General features: G+C 38.6%; 1 protein-coding gene across 2 annotated transcripts in view; it reads left to right on the plus strand.

The window, feature by feature from the left end:
• Window positions 1-23532, plus strand: part of ATG7 (autophagy related 7) — a 2350184-nt gene extending 2326652 nt beyond the window's left edge. For both annotated transcript variants that reach the window (XM_044078060.1, XM_044078061.1), the window contains exon 19: window positions 21845-23532. In XM_044078060.1, the coding sequence (XP_043933995.1) occupies window positions 21845-21877 (33 nt within the window). In that variant the 3' untranslated portion in view covers window positions 21878-23532. The remainder of the gene's footprint in view (window positions 1-21844) is intronic.
• Window positions 23533-26270: the final 2738 nt, after the last annotated feature.

Genomic DNA, 26270 nt, shown 5'->3' on the forward strand with positions numbered 1-26270 from the left:
AGGCCTTTGGGGTCCTGTATTCACCTAGTGCTGCATCATATAGGTGCACCCTGGTTTCCCAGTGAACATGTCCCCAAACTCCTGCAACACTGCCCAGATTTCTCAAACCTAGGTAGGAGATAGCTGCTGGGATGTTGCTACCCCTTCCATTGAGGTGTCAGTCCAAGCATCACTGAGATCATCAGTCACCAGATCTCCATCAGATTCCTGCAATCCACTGCAAATGCTCAGCACAAGGGCCTCCCTGTCATGGTAAGGTTTCATCATGTTAACATGGTACAATTTGTGCCCCTGCCTTCTGCCTAGCAGTTCCATCATGTAGTTAACATCACTTACATTTCTTACTACCTTGTAGGGTCCCTCTCAAGCTGCTTGCAGCTTGTTGTGTCTGACAGGAATGAGAACCATTACCTGCTGCCCCACAGCATACTCTCTAGCTTGAGCATTCCTGTCATACCACACCTTTTTCTGTTGTTGGGCTTCTGCCAGGTTCTCCTGTTCCAAGCCGATGAGTTCCCTGAGCCTTGACCTGAGGTTTAGGACATATGCCACAACAGACTCCTTGTGAGGTTCACACTCACCTTCCCACTCATCTCAAATCAAATCTAGAGGTCCCCTCACCCTATGCCCATACAACAACTCAAAGGGTGAAAAACCTGTGGATTTCTGGGGACCCTCTCTGTAAGCAAACAACAGATGGGGCAAATATTTCTACCTCTTGAACTGGTCTGCAAATGCCCATAGCATGGACTTGATTGTAGAGCTTAACCTCTCAACCAGACCATTAGTCTGGGGATGGTAGGACATGGTCTTCAGGTGCTTCACCCCACAGGACTTCCACAGACAAGCCAGCAGGTCTGACATGAAATTGGCACCTCTGTCAGTCAGTATTTCTTTTAGGAAACCTACCCTGCTGAAAATCGCTAACAAAGCATTTGCCACCTTTTCTGCCTCAATGGAGGACAGTGCCACTGCCTCAGGGTATCGTGTAGCATAATCTACTACCACTAGGATATACTTTTTCCCTGTGGAACTTGGGGTACTCAGAATCCTCACAATATCCATAGCTACTATTTGAAATAGCTCCACAATCACAGGCAAAGGCATCAAAGGAACTCTCACCTTGTCTCCAGCCTTGCCTACCTTTTTCCACTGCTCACAGGTCCTGCAGTACCTTGTTACATTTCTGGAAATTCTAGGCCAATAGATGTTTTGCATAATATGTCTCTTTGTACGTTTTATGCCCATATGACCTGCAAAGGGAATATCATGGGCTGTGGCTAGAGGAGCCAGATGATAGGCTCTAGGCACTACCAAATGCTGTACCCTCTCACCTTCTAGCCCTCCCTCAGGGGTCCATTCTCTATACAGTAACCCTTTGTCCCAGTATACAGATTCACACTTCCCTTGAGAAACAGGTGCCTCAATAGCTACCTGCCTCAGGCCTTGCAATGTAGGGTCTGAGAGTTGAGCCTGTCTCAACTCTCTCTTTGTAACTCTTCCCAGCTCCCCTTCCACAGGAAGTCTGGCATTCTCTGACAGTGGTGCCTCACTGTCAGCCTGGGTACTACTACTCATCTCTACCTTTGCAGTCACTCTGCCCAAGGGAACATCAGTACCCACAAGCAGCTGTGGCTCGCCTTCAGTCTCACTGCTACAGAGTAGCTGCCTCCCTGAAGTAACCACCTCACCAGTCCTGGCTGCAAGTATGCAGTCTGTCTGGGTCTCCGCCAGGCTACCAGACCCACATGTTTGTCTCCTTGTCTGACTGCATGTAACTGCATAAGCACATGGTACTGCCTCATCCAAATTCTTCCCTATCAGGCCATCTGCAGGATGGTAGTTCAGTACCCTTGTTGTCTCAAGACAACCTACTGTTGGCATTTTGTCTTTCCCACTTACTGGCTCTCTCACTTTTTTTCCCACCTTGCCTCCGTGGACATCTGTATGCCATACGGCTCCACTGGTTGCATTCAAAACATTTAACCCTAGGTCCTGGAAATGTACCTGGACTACTGGCTTCCCCTGCTACTGGTCAATTCTGATGGGGCAGTCTGTGCTGCCCACCATGAGTTCCTTTAGACCCATGAGTAGTACTGGGGTCCCTTTCCTGTGCAGGGATGCCCTGCTTGCTAGGTATAGGTCTCCCTTATTCCCCAACTCATATGAAGTAGTACATTGTTTGTCAGCTAATCAGATCCTCATGTCCTCAGGCAAAGTGCTAAGGACTTGATCCCTCACCTAAAAGTTCTGCCAGCCCTTCAGAAGTGGTGACCTGACATCCACTCACCCACCTATGACAATAAGTGCTCAGTTCATTAACATATTCACACACACTTTCATCTGCCTTGCGTCTATGCTCACAAAACTTTTTCCTATAAGTTTCAGGTGTTAGCTTAAAACATTCTAATGTGATTTTTAACAGCACTATAATCAAAATATTCACAATCAGCAAGTTTAGAAAATGCAGTTACAGCTTTACCATGGAGTAAGGGGGTCATTCGTACCCAGAACCTTTGGTCAGCATCATACTGTTTACATACCCTCTCAAACATATGAATGAAACTCTCAAAATGATCCCCCTCTTTAAACCTGGGTAAGAAATTTACTGACCTTTTGTGTTTCTGCAATCCAGTTACTCCCTTCCCCATTACCTCCATGACTCTGGAGAAGAGTCAGCATCTCCTTCTCATGCTACCTTTGCCTCTCCTTTTCCTCAGCTTCCAGGCATAGCAGTTTCTCATTCTCCTCAGCCTGCAGAGATCTCAGTCTCTTAGCTGCTTGTATTTCCAAAAGCCTGGCCTCCAACTCAAGTATCTTTAGCTCCACATGGATTTTTAAGTCCTATGCAGAAAGGTTGAGCTGTCCATTCTCTTAAGGTGGTACATCTCCACTGCCAGTCTCCTCCTGGTTGCTGTTTTCTGATGCAGCTGAGACCAAAGCTGTAATCATGTCTGCCTTAGTCAGGTTTCCATGCACCAGTCCCCTAGCCTGGCACATCTCAGCCAGCAGGCTCCTTGTCAGCTTTCCGTACTCCTCTGCTGACATGCTGCCTGCTCTCCATGACTAACTAAGCTAACAAAAGAAATAAAACAATTGAGATCTGAACTCTGAGTATTCACTGCGTGGCTGATTTAGAGTACAAAACACCTTCAGGGATCACTGTGCACAAGCTACAGGAATTCAATCTACCCACACCACTACAAGCCAGTTAGTACTTGCCAACCAGTTAATATGTGGTGTGGATATCCCACCACTACCAAACAATTAATATGTGACACCTGTGCACTGGCCCAGCAATCAAGAAGCCTCAATCCTAAGCACTAACACCAGTGAGGGGCGTCCATATAGGGAAAGGATAATAAATACACACAGAGAAAAGTACAATTTCCCTTAAGAGCACACAGAGATCACAGTCAGTCTGGGGCTGGTTTCTGTCTTTCTCTCCAGGTCCCCAGTAAGACTCCCCACTGGCACAGCTATAGGGTCCAGATCTCAGCCTAGTGGGCAAGCTAAAACCTCCAGCACTCTCTGTGTTCAACCAGTGCTTTACGTCCCTGCCCAAGTAGCTGACACACACACACTTTGAGATAAGAGTTATATACAACAACACTGACACTCCAGGAAAGGCTGGCACAGGTTCTCCAGCTGTGCCCCTTTTCTGCCCAGTCTAAAAAGTAGTACCAACTGCCACCACCCACTAGTATTTATCAGCTACTCAAAGGCCCTTAAAAGGGTGTCCAATTATTACTGTGCAATATTATTATCCAAATGGTAAGTGTGACCTAACAGTCGAGACTTCTTTGGAGTGACTTGGTATATATCACTATATATACATGCAGTGTATGTACTCTTAGAGCTTAAATTATCTTTACACAAAACAGCCACAGTTGAAAGGTTTAAAAGTATTTAATAATAAATAATAAAAACACAAGACAATACTTCTTACTATACAGTGCTAGTCAAGAATTCAGAGATCACAGAGAAATACTTAAAGTAATAACATAGAAAAGTTCTGACATCACAGAAAAACACTCTAATCTTCCTAATTCCTAGCTATTTCTAAGAGAAGACACAGTTCTAAATAACTTACATATAGAGCAAAGCAGTGCTGGTAATGTTGGATGTTCTCAAGACAGAATGCTCTGAGCTCTCTGATTCTCTCTCTTTAAATTGATAACACAGAGCTGCTTCGCATGACATTCTTTACACTTCTCTGGTGTTCCTAGGCTAACAGAAACTACAATTGCATTTTTTACAGCTGGTCAGAAACCAGAGCAATAAAGGACATTTATACATGCAAATTCTAGCCATTAACTCTGGTCTTGAAACAATAGGCAGGATGCCTCTCTCTAGACATATCGGCTCTGAATTTTGACATTAAAGACAGTCATAAAATGCTTGACTTAGCTTTCATACAGCAGAGTGCACTGTTGTTACATTTTTTCAGTTCAATATCCAATGCAGTCTTTTCACATTTAAGAGAACATACCCATGGCTTACATTAATATTTACAAATTACAGAATTATCTACAAAATTCTATCTGGCTAGGCTGGCAGCCTTCACCTATCTTCATACTTGCCTTCTTATCTGATCATTCACCTTACATATTTCTTTTGTTTTTGTCCCATTTAGTTGTTGCCTGATTTTTTATCTACTATTTCCATTCCTGCTTGACGCTGATATGCTTCTGCTAAACTAAGCAGGGAAGTCATCTTAGACATTTTCTCCTCATGTTTTAGAACTTTCACTACATTTGGGTCTTGTAAAATCAACAGATATGTGTGCAGTCCCACGATTCCAGATCTATGAATGTAATCAATTTTGAGGAGGCCCATACATCCTTCAGAATGTGGGATATATAATCTTGGTGTACACTGATTTTTAGTAATCACTTGATGAGCATGAAGCATTCTTCTTGTTTCCCCATCTAACCTGTCCAACATGTTTTGGGGCCAATTAATCACTCCAAAGCTGTAAGTTAAGACAGGAAGAGCAAATTGGTTTATAGCTTGGAATTTGTTCCTAGATGTCAGTGCTGTTTTTAGTATTAATTTAAGCCTTTTAAAATATTCCTTACTGAGTTTTAGTCGCATTTGTTCATGTTTTATTGTTGATCTTATACACTCACTCTTGCTCAAGTTCTTTTATATCACATTCCTGTCCTAAACTGATGTTTCCTTGGTACTGCAGGATTGCTGCTTTAAAGCTTGCTTTTGCACATTTATCAAGACCAAATGACATTCTTATATCATCTGAAAAAGTTTTAACCACTTGCAGTTGTGCTTTCAGATCCTCATCTGATGAACTATACATTTTTAAATTGCCTACAAAAGGAAAATGAGAAGTCTTTACACTTTGCTCTTTTCTAGGATACAGATCATAGCCATGGCCCAATCTGTTAAACTGACAGCTTAATGGGTTAAGGGCAAGACAGAATAGCAGTGGTGACAAGGATTCATACCCTGGAATTATCCCCCTTTGAATTTTTAAACCTGGAATAGTAATTTGTCCTTTATCATGGCTTAATTGCAAAGTGTTCTGCCACTGTTTTCTGGTCACTGTAATGTAATTGATCAGTGTAGTGTGTATCTTATGCATTTTAAGCACTGTTTTATCCATGAATGTGGGATGCTTTCAAATGTGTTTTGTAGTCAGTCCATGCCATACTTAGATTCTTCCCCTTTCTGTAGTCCTCCATTATGACATTAGCAAAAATTATGCTTTGTTCTATATAACTTTCTTTTATTACCCTTTTGTTCTATTGCCATGATTGAGTTTTCTTCTAAATGACTATAAACTCTTGTCAGCATCATTTCTGGTGTATAGTTTATACATGGCCAGAAGACAAGTTATTGCTCTATCATTTTTAGGATAACTTGCAGGATCACTCTTAAGTAGGAGCATTGTTTCTACTTTTGTTAACCAGGCTGGTATTTATTTGGAGTATGCATATAAATAGTTCTTACTTATGGCTAAATCCTCATACAAAGACGATAATAGTTTTAGCCGGAAGTTAGGTGCTGCATCTGGGCCTGAGGTTTCCAGTTGGAGGCTTTTCTTAACTTTATTTTAATTTCTCAGGCTGTTACTTCATCCAATTTCATATCCTATACACTTGAACTTCTTCTTCTTTCATTTGCTTCTTCTGTCCCTTTAACATCTTTGTTATGTTCCACAGGATCTTCATGGATATTTCTCTGAAATATATATATTTCTTCTTTTTGGGTGGTCTTTCAGTTCCTTTTGCCTTGTTTCCCAATTCTCTATACAACTTGTTGGAGTCATCACTAAATTGCCTATTTTGTACTTTTCCTTTATATTTATCTGCATAAGTTACACGTTTTTCAACCTGCGCTACTATTTTTAGTTTGTTGTTGAAATAGTGTAAGACAGATCCAGATCTGTTCTAATACTGCACATTGCTTTTATCACCTCTATCTTTCTGATTAATTTTGTTGACCTGTTCCCTCTTCTATACTCTTCTAATAGTGACTCTTCCCAGCTGTGAGAGTTTCTCAGTGATACCTGAGTGGTAATGAATGATGCTCAATTTCCATCACATCTAGCTTCCTCATCTGCTCTACCTTTACTGCCCAGGCTTCTGTACCGTACAGCAGTACAGGTCTCACCACTGTTTTGTACAGCTTACTTTTCAGTTTCTTTGGCATTCTTCTATCATACACTACACCTGACACTCTATGCCATTTGGCTGCAGCCCCTCTGATTCTAGCTTTGACCTCTTCATTCAGACTTCCCTTCTCCTCAACCTGATGGTGTCCCCGGCTGTGTGCTCCCACCACTCAACTAGGGAATAAAACCCACAGCTGGGACAGCTGTTTTAATCATAGTCTGCCCTCTGGATCGTACACCAGGGGTGCACGCTGCAACTGTGGTCCCACTTCACAAGTGCGTGCTCCAATCACCGACCCTGGCCCATTAACTTGAGACCAGCCTTATCTGCAAGCCCCATGGAGGAGATCATCATGGACCATATAAAAAAGACATAGGGAATAGATGCAGACTTTTGATCCATTTTGGTTTTGTTGTTGGCTTTAATAAAGCTCTAAACTTGGTTGACTTTCTTTTTCACTTTTTTTCACCAAAGCTATTGATGAGGGATGAGGGAAACAGCCACTCAAGCCCTTGCATACAATTCGATACAAATACCCCAATACCCCACTCTGATCACTCAAAACATATCAAGTTAAGCCATACATGCAACAATGCAAGCTGGCACAGTTGGAGTGTCACAGGGCCACAGTGTCAGGCGCCAGTTGTAGATGTCATGTCAGACTCAAAGGTGTACCACAGGGCTGTACCAGTTTTAGCCTGGTTTCCCGATCTGTTGTTTCTCAGTACAAGTGGCACAACACAACAACACACAAGAGTTGCACAGATGACAAAATTGATGAGATGACACTGGTTCTTCTGACGCCATACCTTCAACACAAACAGATATCAGATATCCTTCAGAAGGGACGGAGGCCAACAAAGTTACCAGCCACCAAAAATAAAATGCCAGCCAAAAATGCATAGTCATACCCTTAACGGGAAAACCAAAGGTTAACCAATCACCGTGGTAAAGACTGAGCATAGAAGAAGAAGAAGGGGACCCAGACCTAGTCATGGTTGATCTCTGTCTAGCATAAGTACCTGGGAGAACTTCTATAATGTAGTTTTTGGAATCTACATTGCATCTATAATCAAGGGAAGCCCATCTCATCTAGATCAAGGACATGTGCATACTCACTACCATCATGCCCCCATTGATTTAATGCCCCATTCGAATGTATCTGACCGAATGTGACCCAGCCCTCACAGGCCACAAAAGTTCCTCACCAAAAGTTCTCACCAAAACGACTGAGGGTCTCTGCCTCTGTCTCATATCTGAACCACAGCCATCGCTTGCTCTTTAACTATCAGGCCCTGTTAACCCAGACATCAGGCCTGTCAAAACAAAGAAAATCGCTTGCTGCAAAATTTCAAAAATGAGATCATCCCCCGACAAAAATCACTAAACCGCTGGAGGGCTAGATTCGGGACCAGGGACGCCAGGAACATGTTGGATTATGAACCCTATGCTGTGAATAAAACTGAGACTCCTATGTATATGTGAGCTGTGGGACTCTTGTTCCTTGTTCAAGAGAAATCAATGATATGAGAGTCATCGTACAGATACAAATAGATCGCTCATCCCTGAATAACACTACGGGGGAAGCAAAATACATACAAATACTGGCCAGGAGTTGCAAAGAAACACTGGCGTATATTAAAAATATGGGCTGCCTCGGCATGACCCCTTTCAGATACTTGAAGCTGTTACCCTGTTCCACTATCTTCCCTTCTATCTCAATTCTCAGCTTCTTCTGATTTCCCCAATTTGCTGCCATTACCACCGTCTTATCTGTGCTTAATTTCATCCCATGTGCCTTCAGATTTCCATTCCATTTTCCTATCCTTTGCTGAAGTTGTAGCTCAGAGTCTGCCTGTAATTCCACATCATATGCATACAGCAGCTTTGTTGATCCTGACCCTGATGTATACCTACACCCACTGGGAACCCTTCTCTGAGGCCGAACACTGTTCGTACTTGAGTCATTGGGTCCTTGTACATAGCCTGCACTAATTCTACCAGTGTTTCTGGGACTTCAAACCACTGCAGTACTGCCCAGATCAGCTTTCTTGGGACCTTGTCATATGCTTTCTCCAAGTCTAGGGATGCACAGTTGGACTCTGACCTCATCTCTAGCTTCTTCTCAAGTATCTGTCTCAATGCAAAGATTAGGTCAATTGTGCTGCATCCTGATCTGAATCCAAACTGCTCATCTCCCATCTTACATTCTACTACTCTGCATATCCGTTTATCAGTCACCCTCTCCAGAACTTTCATGCAGTGTGATAGGAGTTTGATGCCTCTAAACTGCCCACAGTTGTGGATGTCCCCTTTATACTTGTGCACTGGCACGAGTATGCTTATTCTCCAGTCATCTGGGATACACCTTTCTCTCCATACTGTTGTTAGTACCCTCAGGAGCCATTTCTCCCCTATCTCACCCAGCATCTTTATCATATGTGCTGTGACCTCATCTGACCCTGCTGCTTTCCCTGACTTTATCTTCCTTAGTGCTGTTCTTACTTCTTCTAGGGTGGGCTCCTCTTCTTCTCTCATCATAGGCTGTTTCTAGGGCAGTACAGCTTCTGTGGGGTTTTCTTCATTCAGAAGCTGGTGGAAATACTCCTTCCATCTCCTTTGATGTCCTCTGGGATGGTGAGCAGGTTGTTGCTGGCATCCCTTATGAAAGGTGTCTGACTCTCTTCTTTATCTTTCTGTCTTTGCCTTGCAACCGGATATAATTTCTTTGTGCCCCTTACTGAGTCACTTTCCAGAAGTTGGTATAATGCCTCCGATGCCCTATTCTTAGTATTGCAATTTTTTTCTTAGCTTCTTTGTTAGCCAACCAGTAGTCCTTCCAAGCCTGGTCAGTCTTTTCTGTCTCCCACTTATTCCTGTACTCCTTTTTTCTTTTGATGACTCCCTGGACTTCTGCATTCCACCACCAGCTTTACTAATGTACCTAATTTCCATACCTGGCTCAGCCACATATCTTTTCTGTAGTCCTAAAATATGTTGTTTTTAGGCGCTGCCATTCTTCTTCAACTCCACCTATTTCCTCCTCTTCTTGGGGTGCTAGAGCCTTGAGTAATTCCTTGAACTGTTGTACGTTCCCTCCAGTCAACTTCCAGGTCTTCAGCCTGGTCTCTGTTGACCTTAGAGCCTTCTCTGACCGCTGCTTGCAGCTGATTGTTGCAATTGGTGGTTTATGCTGTGGGCCGACTTTTTTTACTGGTGATGACTCTGCAATCATGGATTCTACCCCAGCGCCTTTTCCTTACTAGGTGGAAGTCTACCTGAGTTGCATGTAGACTACTCTTGTGTGTGATCTTGTGACTCTCTCTATTTCTGAGCCATGTGTTGGCTACAATCAAGCCATTTGCCAGATAGAAGTCTAGAATGGCTTCTCCTTCTTTATTCCTGTTGCCCCACCCAGGCAGTCCTCATATCCTGTTCTGTCTGTCCCAATATGTGCATTCAAGTCACTCATTATCCACACCAATTTATATTGTCCTGCTTTATCTAGTAGGTCCTGCAACTGCTGTCTAAATGCACTCTTTTCCTCACTATCAAAACCCTGCTGTGGGGCATAGGCTGATATTATGTATACTGCCCTATCATTACACTGGAGTCTGACTGCCATTAGACTGTCATTAATTCTGATGATATCCCTTACTGCCTTATGAAGCCTGTCTCTCACCACAATTCTGTCTCTCACCACAATTCCTACACCATTTCTAGCCTGCCCTCCACCTGAGTAGTAGACTCTGGAACCCAAGCCAAGTGTCTTTGCTGCACTGACCTTCCATCTCATCTCCTGGATACATAGGATGTCCAGCCTCCTCTGTATCATCATGTCCTCCACTTCCAAGCTGCATCCTGTCAGTGAACCTCCATTAAGCGTAGCAATTCTCAGTTCATGTTTGGCAGGTTGGTTGGTTTTATGTCCAGCTTTCGCTCAACAAAGCTATCCCAGGTAACCCAGGCTGGGCAACTAGACACCGGCCAGCCAGTAGCTTATTGACCCAGAGCTGCTGGGCTTTATGGTGGGCACACACTAGCAAATAGGAGCACATATACCCCTCCCACTGTTAGCACAAGTCCCTGGCGTAGGTCAGAGAAGGCCGGGTCCTCAACCGAGTTATCACTGGTAACTACCCATGCCCATTTCTGGTGACATTAGTCGACATGACCGAATCACCTAGAGCCATATTTTACACCATGGAGTGGTTAGCCCTGCCACGGCATGCAGTCTGTGATCCACTGCAGACCCAGTAGATGCCCAAAGCGGTTGGTCTGTTCAACTCTTCCCCCTGTATGGCACCATGTAGAGTCTGTGTTGCTGCCCACAGCTCCATTCATTGGTGAGTTTGAGACGGAAATACTCAGCATGTTTTTCGGACATGGGAGAACCCCCACGGAGATCTGTGTCCACCCTATAACTGTACAAGTGTAAATGTACATTAAATATTCTGTAGTAATATTTCCTTAAAAAACTTTATGTAAGTAAATATAACATCTTTTTTTTTCCAAAAACCAGAATTCATCAGAGTTTAGCAGACCTCAATATCAAAACAGGGGTGATTGTAATGGTCTCATTTAAAAGAGGTTCTCTATTAGCCTGTTGAGCCAGTTGCCAGTATAATTCTCTGCATTTTAGGAGATCTTCCCATTGACATCCTCTAAGATTTGTGTACCTGTTCTAACGCATAGAATTTAAACTGGCTGTTGTTACATATTCTAGTGTGCTTAAAGGGTCTATATCACATAGTCGAAGCTTTAGGTAATCGAATACCTAAAGCTCGACACCTAAGCAGCGAAAGCAGTAAACTGCGAACTGCCACTTACGTGAATTTTTTAATAGGGAAAAATTTGCTTGGCTGTTATCGGGAATCTGCCTTTCTCTCCACTGTTGAGTGATCTTGGAGTTGGTATATTTAGTTGGGGAAGCGAAGCCCACTACTCGATTAGGGTTTGAAAGTTTTTTTTTTTGGTCCAGCCAAGCAAATTTTTTCCCTATGAAGAAATTTGTAGAAGTGGCCATTCGATGTTTACAGCTTTTGCTGTTTAGTTGTCAAGCTTTAGGTGTTCAATTACCTAAAGTTTTGATTATCTAATATAGAGCCTGATTAAATAGTGAATTGGTTTCTGCATAGTGTAAGATATATATGTATGTGTTCATAAATTAATTTTTAATGCCCTTTCCATTTTCCCTATATAAAAAGAGGTACATTTTTCACATATACATATACAGACCTCCCTGTGCTATTACAATTAAAGTATTTTGATATTTTAGGTAGACCAAAAAAGCCGCCTCAATAAATCCTGTTTATTGTAGGTCACAGCAGGTGGTAAAGATGTACAAATTCAATAAAACACACAAACGTCAAACAGTAAATACATTGTTGTCCTAAGACTTCATCAGATGCAGAGTAAATCAATCAAGCACTCATTACATTTATATACCTTTCATTAAAATCCCACCAATGAGAGAATAAAATTAATTAAAATTCAGTTATAAAATTAAACAATAGGATTTATTGAAGCTGCTTTTTTGGTCTACCTTTTGCCATTTTACTTGGTTCTGAATTTGTTTTTTGGCACTCGCTTCCATTTTTATTTTTGTTTGGTTGGTATTTTGATATTTTAATTTGTCTGTTCCAACTTGTAATGTCACTAGTTCCCATATAAGGACATTGCTTACAGATACCACACTTATAATTATAATTTTTATCACATTATTTTGATTAAACTTATGCTGTAACTCAAATAGGTTCTTTAAACTTTTACCTTTTTATATGCAAATTTTAGAGGTTTTTGGAATATACTAAGGGCTCCTGGTATCTGACCAAAATGTTCCAGTATTTTGTTATAATATTCTTAATAGTTTTATAGTCCCAGTTGTATTCCAAGCACAATGCTGAAGAAAATGAAGCATCTCTGCTTTGTCCTATATTATCAATGCTAATAGCTGTAGTTATTCATGAGTTGTTACCTTTGCAATTCAATATGGTAGTAATTTTTTCCCCAACCAGACACCACTTCAGAAATAATATTGTCAAAAGGTGTGATTGATATCCTCTCTGTAAAAACATTTTTTTTTTAAATATCACATTCTCTCATAAAATCTTAATGTATGGAGGTAGTACAAGCAGCTCTAACTAGTTGCTCTTTACAATACTTCACTTTTGTAAGTGGGGATGCTTACTGTCGAAGTGTAAAAATGTGTTACTGTATGTAGGTTTTCAATATACGCTTGAAATAAATTTCTTTGTTTCATTGTGCTTAATTATAGAAACATCAAAATAATGAAACTGCTTCTCAGATATTTGATGTGTAAATTTGAGAAATGGTGTTGTGTTCCCTAAATAATTAATAAATTCAATAAAAAAGTCCCGAGACCCTAACCAAAACTAAGTAATATCATCCAGAAATCTAGTATACAAGTAATAGTGCTCATAATATGGGGAATTAACTACAAATTCCTTTTCCCATATAAATAATATTAGATTCGCAAACATAGGAGGGCAAGATGCACCCATAGCTACTCCACTATTCTGCTTGAAGATTTCTCTTAAATAAAACACATAATTGTACTTTAGTACTAGTTCCATCAAATCACATATAATACCACATTCTGATTGCGTCAAAAAATCACATCCACTGAGTGCTTCCTTAAACCACACCGTAACTGTATAGTGTGGTATAACATTAAATAAATCCACCACATCAGTAGTAGCAAATACGACCTCTCTTTATAAGATACTTGGTTTATTCTGTCTAAAAAGTCCCATGAATCATGTAATATATGAGTTTTTGTATTGTAAAATGGTTTTAATTTTCGATCGATATATACTGCTAAGTGATATATACTGCTAAGTGATGGCCTTTTTGATCCATTGGCCAATACTATCAGTCATAGGGGTTAATCATCATTGTTCTTATGAAGTTTTGGGATACCAAACACATTAGGAATACGTGGATGCTTATTAGTTAAAAAGTTAAAAGAAACCTCGTCTTCAATACTCATTGTAAAATGCACACTGTTTATTATCATGAGTTAGTACATAGTATTTCGTGCAGATATAACTACATGTTGAATAACTGAAAATCAGAAATAGTTGAAACATAAGCACAATCATTTTGCTCAGAAATTGAAGAAGTATGCTCAACCTTCTCCTATTCATAAGTGACAAATGTGAAACTTGACTTGCCAAGTTATTAAGGGGTGTGTATAAAAGGTATTGAGAGACTAATTTACCAGAAGAACTTGTGGCTTGCATCACTCAGAGATAAAGATGGAATGGAGATGATTTCCCATAACTATGATCATGGAAAGGTAGGAATAACAGAACTTCTGTAACATAATCTGTGTTCTCGTCTTTCAGTGTATCTGTAAGGTAATATGATTAGATTTTGTGTAATTTAAGAGAGACAGAGGAAGTGCAACATGTCACTTTTGATATGAAACGAAAAGTTATGCTGCTAACAATTTTGCCTGACAAAGTTCAACATTCTAAGTGGTGGAAAGTATATTGTTTTCTTTCATGATTCTTAATGTTCTGAAATAGTTTTAGAAGTGCTGCTGCTTTGTGACTATAAGCACTCTTACTTGAAACTTTAAATAAATGAGGACATGATTTTGATCTGTCTAGATACTTATGAAAAGATAATTCCATATAATGCAATTTTTGTGGTCAATATGTTTTATGAAGTACATACTGCTCAAAGTGAGGTAAAATTGTTTTGTTTTTTGTCCATCCTAAGTTTGCAGGCACATTTTAGTATAGCAAACTTAAAATTTATTTGCTAACAAATGGGGGGAAAATTGGCAGGAAAAGATGATTACTGTGGCATGCATGTGGACAAGGAGGTAGTACAAATCGTTATAGTTCACTAAATTCACTTCAGCTGCTGAGATAACTAGACACAGATAAGATATAATGTGACTCCATGTATTGGAAATAATATAAAGATGTTTTTTTTTTCTTTTTGCAGGCTTACAAACATAAACTACAGGCCAGTATGCATTTAACAGTGCAGAGTAAACTGTATTGGAGTAGCAACATTCACAAACACATTTACTCAAAATGCCATCCTAAAATCACTTCACTGACAAAATATATACAGCACAGTAAAAATCATGAAGAAGGCACTGAGACTGAGGCCTGACATATAACTCTATTAATTTGCATGCACACAATCAGACTGCTTCTAAAAGACTTGTTGTCAGTGTATTACACCAGAGTAAAGTCACTTACACTGACAGAAGGTCTTCTGGAATCTGGTCCCAGGTGTAAGCCTTTTTTATAAATAGGCTTCACACTGAAGTAAGTCACTAACACTGAGTGGAAGTCTTTTAGAATCAGCAGGCTTACACTAGACTAAGTCACATAACTGAGAACAACTCTTTTGAAATCTAGCCCAAAAATTAGAAACCAGTTGACAAAGTAGGTGATTATGTCAGTGTAGGCATTTGAGTCTATGACATTATCAGTCAAAGCAAATGGAACTATGAATATTCTGTGCATTGCAGCTCTTAGCTTGTAAAACAGGTGTACTGTATGTGCATTATGATAGTGTACAGTTTAGTGATGCTGTGTGAATTACCTACTTGCCTTTAGTTTGTGTGTGTTAAATTCACTGAGCATCCCCTCAACAAAATTCTGATGATCTACTCGGTTAGCAATGTGTCTTCAAGAGAATGTTGTTTGACATGGACATATACGTTATCCAGATTAAGTTCAGAAGAATACAATTTGTGCTTTGTATATTTAACTATAAATATAGAAAACATACCTTTTGATGTAATAATTTCATAATTTATCAGGAACTGGAAATAAGTCACATCTATGTCTTCTTTTTTTAACAAGAAGCATCTTTATTAAATTATTACTTATAATGTAGGCAATCATACATTTATATAAATGAAAACAAACCATATTGACATATTTTTAGTTGCAGACATTATACCTCACTTGTAATCTATCCAGTCAAATATTACATAGCTCATTCAAATCCTGCCACCTTTTAAACCTCATTCCTCCCCAAAACATTATTCTGGATGTATTGTTCACACAATTCCCATCGTTTTCTATGTAATTTGCTGCTACCCTTTTCTAAAGATGCCATTTCCAGTTGTCTCATCTCTCTTACTATATTCACTACTTCTAGTACAGTTGGTGTAGTCTTTCAGTTCAGTTTTCTAGCAATTGCTTTTAGGGAAACCACCATAATTAGACTCAACAAGGCCTTACTATGTCTAGGCAATTCTGATTCTGTATCACAGCTCAAAAACATAATGTCTTTAGTTATACCAATTTGCCCACCCAGTATTTCTGATAGAATAGTCTGCAGGAATTTTTTTAAAGTATGCCAACTCATTACACTCCCATAAAATATTGTCCCAAGTACCTCTGTCTTTCCCATCACACATCTACCACAGGAAAATTTATTGGGGTATAAAATGCCTATGTAAACACTTCCAAGTAAAGATCCTAAATCTTCTAGACTTTGTTGCATATTTGGGAGAGATGCATATATCTCCCCATTGTTTCTTTGTGAATTGCTTATTCAATCTGTCTTCCCAATACTTTCTAACATCCTCTGATTGATTCTTATAGTTATCATGCAATATTTTATATGGTGTACTAATTATCCCCTTTTTAACAGCAGTTTCTGTTCTAGATTCTACTAAAAACTCTGTCAGTGCTGGTCTTTTACCTAGGATCCCCCTATTTCTTTCTCTTTGCCTATTCTCTGATATCAGTCCTTGATAGGGAATGCACTCTCTAGCCTGCAGTACAAATAAATTATTGACCAATCCCCATTCTATTACATTTCCTCTCTCTAATTATTTGCTCGCAGTACCTTGGTTCATTGCCAGTTTTCTGCAATAAAGTCCAGCCCCCTCTTGCTTATCATCTGTATCCCTTATTGCAGTCATCCCTATTGGCAGAGACCCCTTTTTCCATTCCCATGTTGGCTTGGTTTTTAGAATACTTTCTGCTACAAAATCCCAGTCTCTCGTTTCTTGAGCTTCCCCCTGTTTTGTCATCATCCCTTTAGTGTTTGAATTATAGCTTTCTGACTATGCTTATGTATAGGAGCCTTAACTGCGTAGCTCTGAAACTCCCCTTCAAATCAGGTAATCCCAAACCACCTAGTTCTTTTGGAAGAATCAGCTTAAACCACTTGACTCTCATCATCCTACCCTCCCAGATAAAATAATTCAGCTCTTTATTAATTGCTAACCACAATTTCTCTGGTTTATAAAAAATATGCCTGACCCGTGTATAAAACTAAAGGGACTAAAAACATTTTAACTACTTGTATCTTGCTGTCAGTATCCATAAAACATAGCTTCCAGTTTCTTAGTTTTTGTAATATATTTTGTTTAGTCTCTTCCCACATATCCTTAGCTGTCCCAGTAGAGTCCTTTTTAATCTTTACTCCTAAATACTTCATTTTATAATGTTCCCCTAAAGATGGATATTGCTCAAACAATTTGTGTGTGGTACATAGTTTACATCTATTGGCTTTGTTGTTGCTTCATTAATTTTGTATCTTAAAAAGACTTTAAACTGTTCCAAAATGTTTCACAACACTGAAATGACTTTTTCTGGTTTTATCAGATATAAAATAATATCATCTGCAAATAAAGACCGCTTTTCTTGACTACAATACTAATTATATCCTTGAATTTCTGAGTCCCTTATTTTCTTTGCCAATGGTTCTAAATATAAGGCAATAACAAAGGGGTAAGAAGACACCCCTGCCTGGTTCTCTGCTCCTACAGAAATTATCAGAGGAACCAACCCACTTTAGTTTTTGCCTCTGATCCCTCATATATTCTTCTAATCAACCTTCCGATTTTATCAAGGAATGGAAATGCTTCCATTTCCATGCTCATAAAACCCCAGCCTACTCTGTCAAATGCTTTCTCTCCATCAAGACACACCAACAACAGTGGCAGTTTTTTATATCCTGCTTCCCTCTGGATCATAATTGTTCTGTTAATGTTGTCAAATGTTTGCTTCCCCTCCACAAGACCACATTGATCCATATCTAATTTTGGCATCACTTTTGCCATTCTTTTAGCCATTATAGACATTATAATTATGGTTTAGAATTGAAATGGGGCCTGTATGAATTTGAATCTGACACGTCTTTACCTGTTTTAGGTATTACAGCCACCACAACTTTCTTCCAGGATGTTGGTGCTTCTCCTCCTCTTAAAATACTGTTAAACAAACCTTCTAGATCTTTATCCATTTTTTCCCCTCCTAGCTTTCAAACTTCCAAACTTCCACAGAAATACCATCTACTCCTTGGGACTTTCCTGTAGATTTGTTATACATCATCATTTTTATCTCATTTTGTCCTATCCTAGCTGTAATTGAACCTCATCTACCTCTAACCTTGGCATATTTAATTCTTTCATAAACATTTCCATTTGTATCTTTTCTTGATTTTTATATTTATCTGCTTTATACATATTTTCATAAAATTTCCGAAATATTTCATGTACTTCTTCAGGATCTTTTGTTATCTTCCTTGTTGTAGACTCCCCAAGCTAGGCAACAACACTTTCTACTTTCTGTTGCTTGAGTCATTGTGCTAAAAGTTTTTGTACTCTGGAGTTATTATCAAAAAACAGTTGCTTAAGAGCAGTTTTTCTAAACTCATGCATATTATCGAGGTAATCCCTTATTTTCTGTTTGGCATTCTATAGTTGCTGCTGTTCTTGTTCTATGAGATTCCCCCTATTCTGCAATACTTTAACCTTTGTCAGTCCCTCTAAATAATTCTTGTTACTTCATAACCATATCTTTCTTTCTTTCGTATCCATCCTATTTTTAAACTCCACTTTAATTTTATCCCACTCCCTAGCTATATTTTCAGAAAAAAAATTCTGTCTTCTCTAATAACTTCCAAATAATTTCCACTTCCCCATTCCTTAAATTCCTCTCTTTTTTAACAGATAGGTGGGAAATTACCAGTGTCGCATTTTTATTTCATTACCCTGCATTTTTCTTTTAGCTATTATTGGTGCATGATCTGAAATAGTTATTGGATGTGTATCAAAACTTTCAATTAAATGCACATGTTCCTGTGAAATATAAGTTTAGTCTAGCCTGGCCCAGTTTTTGTATATTGAGGAATAATATGTAAATACAATCCAAACTCCTACTAATGAATTCACATCTTCCATATCATACATTTCTTCAAAGAATTCACATGCCCAGTTCTTTCCAACTGTGTTCCTGTAGCATAGCTTTTTGAACTTTACATTTTTTAATATAGTTCACTACACTTTCTTTTTTGTATACATCTGTGAGATCATTTGCATTTAAATATAATATAGAAAGTGTTGTCATTATGTTATTATTCCCACTGGTTATGTGTAACAACTTTTTTAAAATGTCTAGTTCCAGCTTTTGTATTACATGCATACACTGTTTGTCAGGTTGATCTTTTTATACAGCTGTTTCTTGTTATATCCATTTGAACTGATGTCACATCTTACATTAACTTAATACTAACATACAAAACTATGTACATCTTCATATTACTGAAGTTTACCCCCCTCCCCCAACAAGAACAATTGTCCCAGACTGACAGCCACACTCAAGACCTGGATTAACCTATAAGATGCATGGTACAGCCTGTGGTTCTACTAAGTGATGTCTGTTTTTGTCTTGTCTTTATTCCTCTCCCAGATTGGGAAACCACCTGAATGCCTTCAGAAAATAATTATCTCTTAGGCATTTAAATAAAGAAGTATTCTGTTTTTATTGCTCCTTATCAGATTGTCTCCATGGAGACATGAGAACCAGATCACAGTTGCCTCTATAAGCACTCATTTATTTGTTACTGGGAAACCTTTTATTATAGTCAGTGTTCTTTTTTATTTGTTTGCTCCCCCTTAAAACATGTTATTAGATCAAGCCAAGGGCCTTAATCTAGTCATTCCCCTACACAAGAGTAAGGAAAAGTACATTGTTTTTTCTTGTATCATGTTCTTTTGACCATAGTTTACTTTTTTACACTGCAGTGCCTACATTTCTTAAAACTGAACAAGAAAGAAAGAAAGAAGGGAAAAATAGGGGCACCTGTTTATTAGTGTATCCCTATTACACTCAAAATAATTGATAGTTTTATTTTTATAGCATGCAGATTATGTCATGCATTATAAAATAGTACTGTTAAGAATAAAATGTTGCTTTACTTACAGTTAATCCCTTCCTTTCTTTTCTCCCAACTGTTAATGGTATGAAGTAGGGCATATGTTTTGGAGTCCCCTACAAGTTTAACAAAGTCAAAAAAGTCCAGTATGTCCAGGTTTTCTTGTTCTGTCATGTTTCACAAATATAATTAATGTTTTGTAATTCCACATTTATTTATCAGTTTCTGAGTTGCTGGTTTTCTTCCTGTTGATCTCCATCTCCCTGTTCTTCTAATTAACTCTTGTGATTTTTTGTGTCTCGCAAGCATTTTTATTTGAAACATTGGAAAAGGTTTTACTGGCATAGTTCCTCTATGTACTTTATTACCAGATGAACAAGAAGCAGAATTGTCTTCTGTTTCATAGCTCACTTTTTGTTGGACAAACAATTGTATTTCCTCTATAGCATGATATGCATCAAAAAATGATGTTAACCCTTCAGGAAAGAATATTCTGAAAAGTGCTGGATAACAGCAGCTTGAATCTCATGCCTGATTCTTGACTTTCCCTAATTGGCGGAATAAGTATACTCCTTTTCTGCTTTGTGTTCAGTGATTAATCATGTTCCACAAACACTCTATTGTCTCCCACTGTTAGGACTCTGTCCTTCTGCCATAGTTTTGTCAGAATCAACGCTTTTTTCTGGTAGGATTACATCTTTACTATTAATGGTCTAGGTTGCTTTGTCATGGCCAGTTTTGGAGTATGTACACTATGTGCCCTTTCAGTTAACAACTCCTGCTGTGGAATACCAAACAGATGCTTTCATAAAATTAATACACTCTGTTCCTTCCAATGTCTCTAATACATCAGAAAATCTCAGGTGTTCCCCTACATGCTCAGCCCTCTAATCCGATTATTTTTTGAAGCATTTCCTTTTTGAGCAGTCTCATATTTAGCCAGCCTTTTCTTCATTTCAACCTCTGATTTTTGCAGTTTTATCAACTCATCTGAATGTCTAAAACTTCTTCCATTTTTCCAGCCTTTTATCAGAGTTGATATACTAATTCAGTGTTTCATTTATTTTAATCAGTTCTGAGTACATTTGACTTATTTTACCTGTATGTTACTGTAATTCACATTTTGCAGCAAAGCTGGAGGTTGCACTGCTTTTTGCTGGCATCCAGGTAGTACATTTAACCAGAATGACCACGTTTATTGGCTCTCTCTTCTGAGTTTCTGTTTTCACACTAGGAGAACTGAAACTAAGCTGGTACACAGTGTGCAGCCACCTTGGAAGTCCTATTTTCGTGATATTTATAGATTCAGCTTGGTTTAACAACTTGTATGTAATGTATATAGTTTTGCCTTTGGTTAAGGTCATGATTAAAAAGCTTCATGGTCCATTTATTGAAGTCTATAAACAAAAGCATTTAAAACAAAATTAAATTTAAATTGTATATCTTTTTAGTATCTTATCCACAGATTTTAGCTTAAGGAAGATATATAACTATATGTAAATTGCAGTGCTAATGCTGATTCAACATCCCTTGGTCACTTTGAACTCTCAAGCTTGTCTGTCTTTGTTGGGGACTAAGGGTCACCTCAAGTCACTCTCATTCTCTTTATGTAAGTTCCCCATCCTCTATTCCCTGTATTTCTAATAAATCAGGACAGCAGTGAGGGAATGACATTCTGTTAGGGTTAAGTGATGCCTGAATCTGCAACTCCCCTACTCTGCAGCATCAGTTTGTACTTTTCAGTGACATGGATAATTCACTATATCCTCAGTAAGCCTGAAATGCAATTCCCTTTTTAACAAAATGTAAAACAACATTTATGAGTACTTTGTAACTGTACGTCAACAAAACAAACACCCTTTGGTATGTGAATTTAATTAAAATGTTTACAAATAAGTGAAAGTGCAAACTGTTATGAAGTAGAAATTGGGTAATGGTTGAAATATTACTGTTGTTTTGAACAAAATAAGAGGTGTTCTAAATGCAGTTATGTATGCATGTTAGTAAATTACTTAATGATTTATTTATGTATATTCTAGATTTGGGACATGAGTGATGAAGAAGCAATCTGAATATATTCATTGAAGACAAGAAACTGGGGATTCCAGATGCAAAGAGTGCCATTGTTTGCCACTGATCTGTCCACTTTATTTTTAATTACAATCACAGCAGAACTGGTGTGCATATCATTGTCGTGGTGTTTTGATCTTTTGTGTATTCTGTCAGAACAGTACCTTAGCTGTATTGCAATGATGGACATGTTAAATATTACATATTACTTGTCTTTTAAAGAGCACTTACAATAGAAGTACCTCACATTAGAAGAAAGTTTTAGTGACCAGCTACACTTTATTTCCTTTCCAATAAAAAAGCTGGTTTCACTTGTTCTCTCTTACACTTTCAAAGAAAGAGCTTGTGTTTTACTACTTTAAAGCCAGATGCCCACTTCCCTGTCTTCTGGCTGTTGTGTCTGCAGCTCACATTTTATAAGTTCTGTTATTTCTAACATTGACAGGATGCAGATATATTTTAATACGATTAACAGTTTATCCCCTCAGGATGTAGCTGTGAGTCAGTTACCTTAAGGATCAGGGGCATGGCCAAAGCCATAAATCTGTAATGCTTTCTAAATGTTGATGTTGGTCAGTTAGAATATTGACAAAGAAATACAGTTTGCATTAGAATGCATTTTAGAATATGTCTTTTACTATAATGTCTGCAACTTTTTGCTTATAACATTTGCTTCTTTCCTGTCAGAGAATCAAATTTTTTTGGTGGAAAGGCACATGCATACATTTGATCAAAAACTGGGGCATCCCTAATAATCAGTGACCTCTGAGAGTTTTGTAAACTTTGGGATAGTCTGGTGTTTGCACTCATATCCCTCAAAACTGTTAGTAGTAAATGTACAAGTGTAAGACAGGTATATGTCATTATGTTACTGTAGACTGTATAGCAAATTATAGACTGTTGACCACAAGTGATACCTAGTTCTGCTTACCTCAGATTATGTTTCTTATTCTAGTTAATTGATTGTGAAGAATTCTGCCCATTTTCTGTTACTTTTATTATTTTCCAAGTGTAAATCTCTGCTTTAGCGTATATTTATGTCCATTTATTAGTAATGGATGTACCTGTGTTCACATTGAGATGTTCTTCCAAGTACTTTAATTGCAGTAACACAAAATGAACAATGATCTTCATGAATTTTCTATTGATCTTGGTAGTTATTGAATCATTTTTATCATTAAATTTATAATTACAGTTATGACAAATATTTCTTAAACTGATGTATTTATAACAAATGCAGCATACAACCATATTTCTGTTTTAAAAATTTGTAGTTCCTATAGGCAGCATTTTGTCAGATATTCACATGTATCTTTGTATTTTATTTGCATAGTGTTTTTTCTAGTAAAGTATAAAAGATACGTTAGAAAATGAAGGAAACATCTTGCATCCTTCAAGGAAATTTGGCTTTCTTCCCTTTCTTTCCAGAAACTACATGAATTTTTCTCACTTTCTTTCAAAGTTCTACATCATAGAACGTTTCCGTATATGAGCTGACAATATTTGAGAGAGAACTCGGAAAGGTGTACATACAGTGCACTTTTTGACATTAATTTCTCCACCAGTAGTTTGTTTTTCACTACCAGAACAGGAAAGTCCATGTCCACCCAATAACATTCCAGTACCTAATAATAATAAATAGTAATACTTTTCCTTACTGGTGTCTGTTTTCATATTTTCTGTACAGCATTCACTTTTTATCCATTTATTCTGGCATCCAGGAACCTATACACTAAGCCACCATGGTTTTTCATCTTTGTCCTACTGTCATTATTTTTGCTCTGGTTAATTGTAAAATGTTCCTTCTGGAGTAAGAGAAGGTTGCAGTTTCTATGTATTATAAGGGCATTTAATTATTGCAAGGATTGTAGATTTCAGGGAGGGTACTCTCAGTAGTTTTTATCTTTAGACTCCAGTCTTCTGCCATGGCCTATATTCAAGCATTTATGTCCAGGCAAATTGCTCAGTGTATCGTATTATTTAGTAATTGGTAAGTATGTGCATTCAGGAATTGAGGCTTACTCTGCCAGATGGAATAATAAATCTACTACTGTAGCTAGGCTGTCGGGAGATTAGTAAGGCTACCACTTGGAAATTAGTCCTCACATCCATTCATGACTGTTCCTGGGCATTCAGAAAAGAGTTGATGCTAGCTTTGGCATGAAATCCTCAAGACTCTCTTCCCTAAGTAAATGCTTCTGCCCACCTCCCAAATAGAGTATTAATTTCAGTCTGTGAATATCAGCCTGCCCTTTGGCATTTACTTTTACAGAAACTGAAATGTTTTCCTCCCTACAGTAAATTCTTTATGCATAAGTGAATTTCTCATTGTGGCTTATCATGTTCCCTACCTTCCATCTGAACATGTTTTCATTTTCAGGTTATTAGTTCCTTTGGACAACTGTACTTTAAGAAAATGATCACACCACACACTTTTTTTTAAAACTTCATGCCATTCAGCTCCAAGGAACGACTTATGAACAGCTAGAGAGCAGGACATCAAATAGTAGTGTGTTTGTTTATTACTCTGCTTATTGACATGCACCTCAGGGTTATGCAGTGCATTACTGCAACACACAGTTTTATTCTTACTATTTACACATAAGTCACTCAGCTTTGAAAATCTGGATCTGTTGGATCTACTTGTGAAAGCTGAGGAGCAAGAAACATTTCCTTAATAATATGTAGTCTGTACATGTAACACTTTAATTGGCAAAATTCTTAAATTCTTAATAATAACTACTACATTGTTACAGAGGTCATCAGACACACTGAACCTCATACTTTGCATTGTGTTGACAATGTGCATGTGTATTTTTGAGCATGAGTTCTTATGCTTCACTCAAGGGGGGGCACAAAATGGGGAAGATGAAGGGGACTTGCCCTGTCCTATAGAGTAATTGCAGTCTCCCACCCTATACAGGCAAACATGGATACTCACATACACAGTCACACATACACTGCTTTTGTTCTACCTGGAGAACCTATGTCCTTGGTAGTATAGGTGTTCACACTGGTAAATATATGCAGAAGGTTCTGCACTACTGTAGTCACTATGCACATCACAGTTTACAAGCATGTCCATGGTAAAGATAATCATCCTGTCGATGGAAACAGCCATAGTTAGATGATGCCCACCCATGAGAACAGATATCTGTGGCAGCAGAGAGGGTGAAACATAGTTGGTAGGTTCTGTAATGTCAGCTTGGCTTTTGGTTCTGATGGAGCTCCTGCCAGCTCAGTGAAAAATGTGGGATAAGAAGTAATTTTAAAAAAAAAAAAGAAAGATTTGTAATTGTATTCCCAGACCCACCACAGGTGGATTTTCTTGTGATATCTGAAGCATGATTGAATGCTTTAAACTCGAAATGCTCCCTATGAGGCATATCTTGGTGAAGTAATGCAAATCGCAAACCACAGTCCACTCCAATACTGTGGACTGGTTTTATATGAGTATAAGATGGTCATTTGATTATCACTGAGCTTTAGGCTGTAAATGTAGGTCACAAGCTGGTGTCTTGTTTCAGAGTGCATTTCAATGTCAGACTCTTGGCTAAGAGATTGAGTATTGATTGCAATGTGAATCCAGTTCCATTTTTAGGTAAAACTGTAGCAGATTTGGCCATTGAGGTACCCTGAACTGCAGAACTTAGCTTTGTAGCTATGGCAATGTGAAGGTGCTGATCATCCCAGATGCAAACTGATACAGACTGCAATGGCATTTAATGGCATTTTCAGAAGTTGTGTCAGTCGGTCACTACAAGTGAGTGGTGTTTGGGCAGATAGACATGAGTGCAGCAGCGTTCTTATTTAAGCAGTTCATTATGAAATCATAAACATTTAAATTATTTTTTCAGTGTGCGTAGGATCTTGGTGCAATCCGATTTTTTTTTTTTTTTTTTTTGTGGGGGGAGTTCTTCAGCTCTGGAAGACTTTTTTTTCAGCATTAGTTTTGGGAGGAGCTGATTGGATTGGGCGATTCCTCAGGGTACTTCCTGACCTAACTACAGCTCTGGCTGAATTTGTTATTCTTCTATTCTACAGTTATTGTGCTGGTGTAAAGTGTGCTTGATCATACATCTGCTCTGTATAAATATGGGCTCTGTATTAGTACGAAACATGATTAGACTGCGGTGGTGGTGCTGCGGTAGCGTTGACGCCTCATAGCAAAACGTTGTCCTGTTCGATTCTCAGCTAGAGCGTCTTCTGTGTGGAGGCATACGTGAATGGGGCATGCCTTCGTTGAAGGTTGTGCGTCAAGGCTGGTTACCCAGTAAGTAAAAATCTACTACCAATAATTAGCGGACCGGAGTTCCTCTGTGGCGACCCCTAACCGGGAAAAGCCGAAAGACATTAGTACGAAACATGATTCTCCAAGCCCTGACACTTTGATAA

This window comes from Protopterus annectens, chromosome 7.part0, assembly GCF_019279795.1.
Source record: "Protopterus annectens isolate FY-2018-M chromosome 7.part0, PAN1.0, whole genome shotgun sequence".
In the NCBI taxonomy this organism is placed as follows: Eukaryota; Metazoa; Chordata; order Ceratodontiformes; family Protopteridae; genus Protopterus; species Protopterus annectens.